The sequence below is a fragment of the Anneissia japonica genome, unplaced genomic scaffold (assembly GCF_011630105.1).
Source record: "Anneissia japonica isolate Jap-2015-1 unplaced genomic scaffold, ASM1163010v1 scaffold287743_len2803612_cov181, whole genome shotgun sequence".
NCBI lineage: Eukaryota > Metazoa > Echinodermata > Crinoidea > Comatulida > Comatulidae > Anneissia > Anneissia japonica.
The window spans coordinates 1,948,319-1,950,740 of NW_022733259.1; the positions used below are offsets into that span (position 1 = coordinate 1,948,319).

The 2,422-nt window shown below is 29.0% G+C and overlaps 1 protein-coding gene across 4 annotated transcripts in view; it reads right to left on the bottom strand.

Annotated features, from left to right (window-relative positions):
* Window positions 1–635: 635 nt before the first annotated feature.
* LOC117115980 (calpain-9-like) overlaps window positions 636–2,422 on the bottom strand; it is a 36,894-nt gene continuing 35,107 nt past the window's right edge. For all 4 annotated transcript variants that reach the window (XM_033259903.1, XM_033259902.1, XM_033259901.1 and 1 more), the window contains one exon: window positions 636–1,795. In XM_033259903.1, the coding sequence (XP_033115794.1) occupies window positions 1,769–1,795 (27 nt within the window). In that variant the 3' untranslated portion in view covers window positions 636–1,768. The remainder of the gene's footprint in view (window positions 1,796–2,422) is intronic.

The window sequence follows — 2,422 nt, forward strand, 5'->3', positions numbered from 1 at the left end:
GCTTAAATGACGGTCACCAACGGAAGTTGAAGCTGACCTTACTTCCTGCGAGCTACAGCGCATGCTGCGAAAGAAGTAAACAACACACCACGAAAGTATGAAAAAAGTTGGTATGATCTTCAAGCATGTCATCTTATTGGTTTAATTTTTTTCTTCGCCCCAAATTTCCCGCGGACGAGTGATCAAACCAACGAAAAGGTCACCGACGGGTCATGGGTAACACGGTATTGCATTGTAGCTGAAAAGTGTACCACAAAACACGCGTTTTCTGAATGCAAACCCTATAACGAATGCGTGTAAAAACACGCATTTTTAGAACGCATTCCTAACCGTGATTTTGTTTTGTGGCCTGTTTCTACTGGGGAAAAAACACAGGTTTCTTAATAACCGTTTAAAAACATGTGTTCTTTTGCTCAGCAGAAACAGGCCCATAGTTAGAAATGTGCATGCTCATATCAGGGTCAATTGACATAAACACCATACACACAACACAGGTTTATGTCGATAGACCTCGACTGGCATTGGATACGAGCAAGCACAGCTCCAAACACGAATTGGCTTAATGCTTTACAACATAGGAACCAATATTATGATGAAAACTTGAGACAAATAATCCACAATGACCAATCGTATAATTATCATTCTTTTAATACAAGCACCAAATTGAAACCAAAGGGCATCTGAGATGACTCCATATTTATTCACGCAGGCTTTATTTTAAAGGAATTACAAAATAAGTAGTAAGTTCTACACAAATACTTTTATAATAATTCAAAGTTAATTTGTCAATACTCAATTTTACAGAAAACATTCTACTTCTCAGTTTGTAAGTTAATGCTGATTAGTAGAGGATCCCAAGTTGAGAAGAAACGTTTCTTTTGTCAAATTTTAAATAAAACTCATCTAAACTCTAAAGTGAACTCTAAAATTCTAATAAATATCAAGGTTATACTTTAAAAAGAATAAGTAAAATAAGTTCAAATTGATAGTAAATATTGTCCATATTTTTTATTTTATTTGTCAATAGAGGGCAGCAGAATGATAAAATAATCTGTTCTTAAATGCTTCACTGGCTTAAATACTTTGTAATGTAATGTTAGGCAAAACAACACTGCAAAACATATTACTATATCTAAACTACATAGGAACATATTTATTTAGAATTGTATTTTAAAATGTATATACCATAAGTTGTTATTATAATTTATGATGATTATATTTAATAATAGCAGTTAGACTAAGCAATGATGATTATTATTATAGTAGATTATTAAATTTGTTTTGGATAACATAGATTCTCTCAGTATTTCACCCTGTTACATGCTAAGAAACCTGAAAAATGTTTTAATGCTATTTCAATACCAAAACACTATTAATACGGTATCATAATCATTTATTAATAAACTATCATATTATCCACTTACATGTTTACTAAAATAAAGCACCTAAAAAACTATTAATAATGTCTTCAATATCATGATTACCTGTTTGGGTCACTGAAGGTCAATGACCTTGTCAAACGTTTCTATCCTGTCCACCACCGAGATTCAAATTTTTTTTTTTTAATTTGAAAAAAAAAAAATTAATTAGTATTTTGATGATTTTAAATTTTCTTAGAAATTGATATAAATTCTAAATGTATTTAGAGAGTCTTTTGATATAATCTTAATCTATACAGCTAAAATGTGAAAATACAAGCTAATTCAGACTGAATCAATCAATTCTTTACTAATTAACTTTAATTAGCCACTGGTGTCCAACTGGATGTTTACGAATACATTGACATCTGAAGAAACTGTAATAAAACAAAAAAACTTCACTTATTATCTAACTTTTATTAATTAATAAATTATTAATTTTTATCACTCCTCTATTGTTTTTGAAAAAATTTAGTAAAAAAAAAAAATTCTAAAATCAATGAAGCAATAAATAATGTTTTCAAAACTTTCAATAATTCAAATTAATATCCATATTATTTTGTAGTCTTTCCATATAATTCATTTAAATTTGTAAATATTTCTTTAATGATTTGTAATTAATAACAATACCTGTAATTGGTTAATATTTTTGTATTTTACTACATTAATATTTTAATTGACATGTTCAAAATTGCATATGTGAGGTCTCACTACAAAATGAGTCTCATCGTTAGAAAATCAAAAAATGAGTTTATATTACATTTTGGTAGATCACATTATAAGCTTTAATTTGGTCTTTGAATGGCATCCCTAGGATAAATAGATCCAGAGATGTTAGCATTTAAAGTTTAGGTGTATGAGAACCAGGTTTTGAGAAAATCGGCCCCAAAGATAAACTAACCTGTACAAATAATAGGACTAGAATTACAGAATATGCGAAGAGAACACTGTTTTAGTAATAAAATTCACTTAAAAAGTACACAATCATAAAATATAAGTATCAA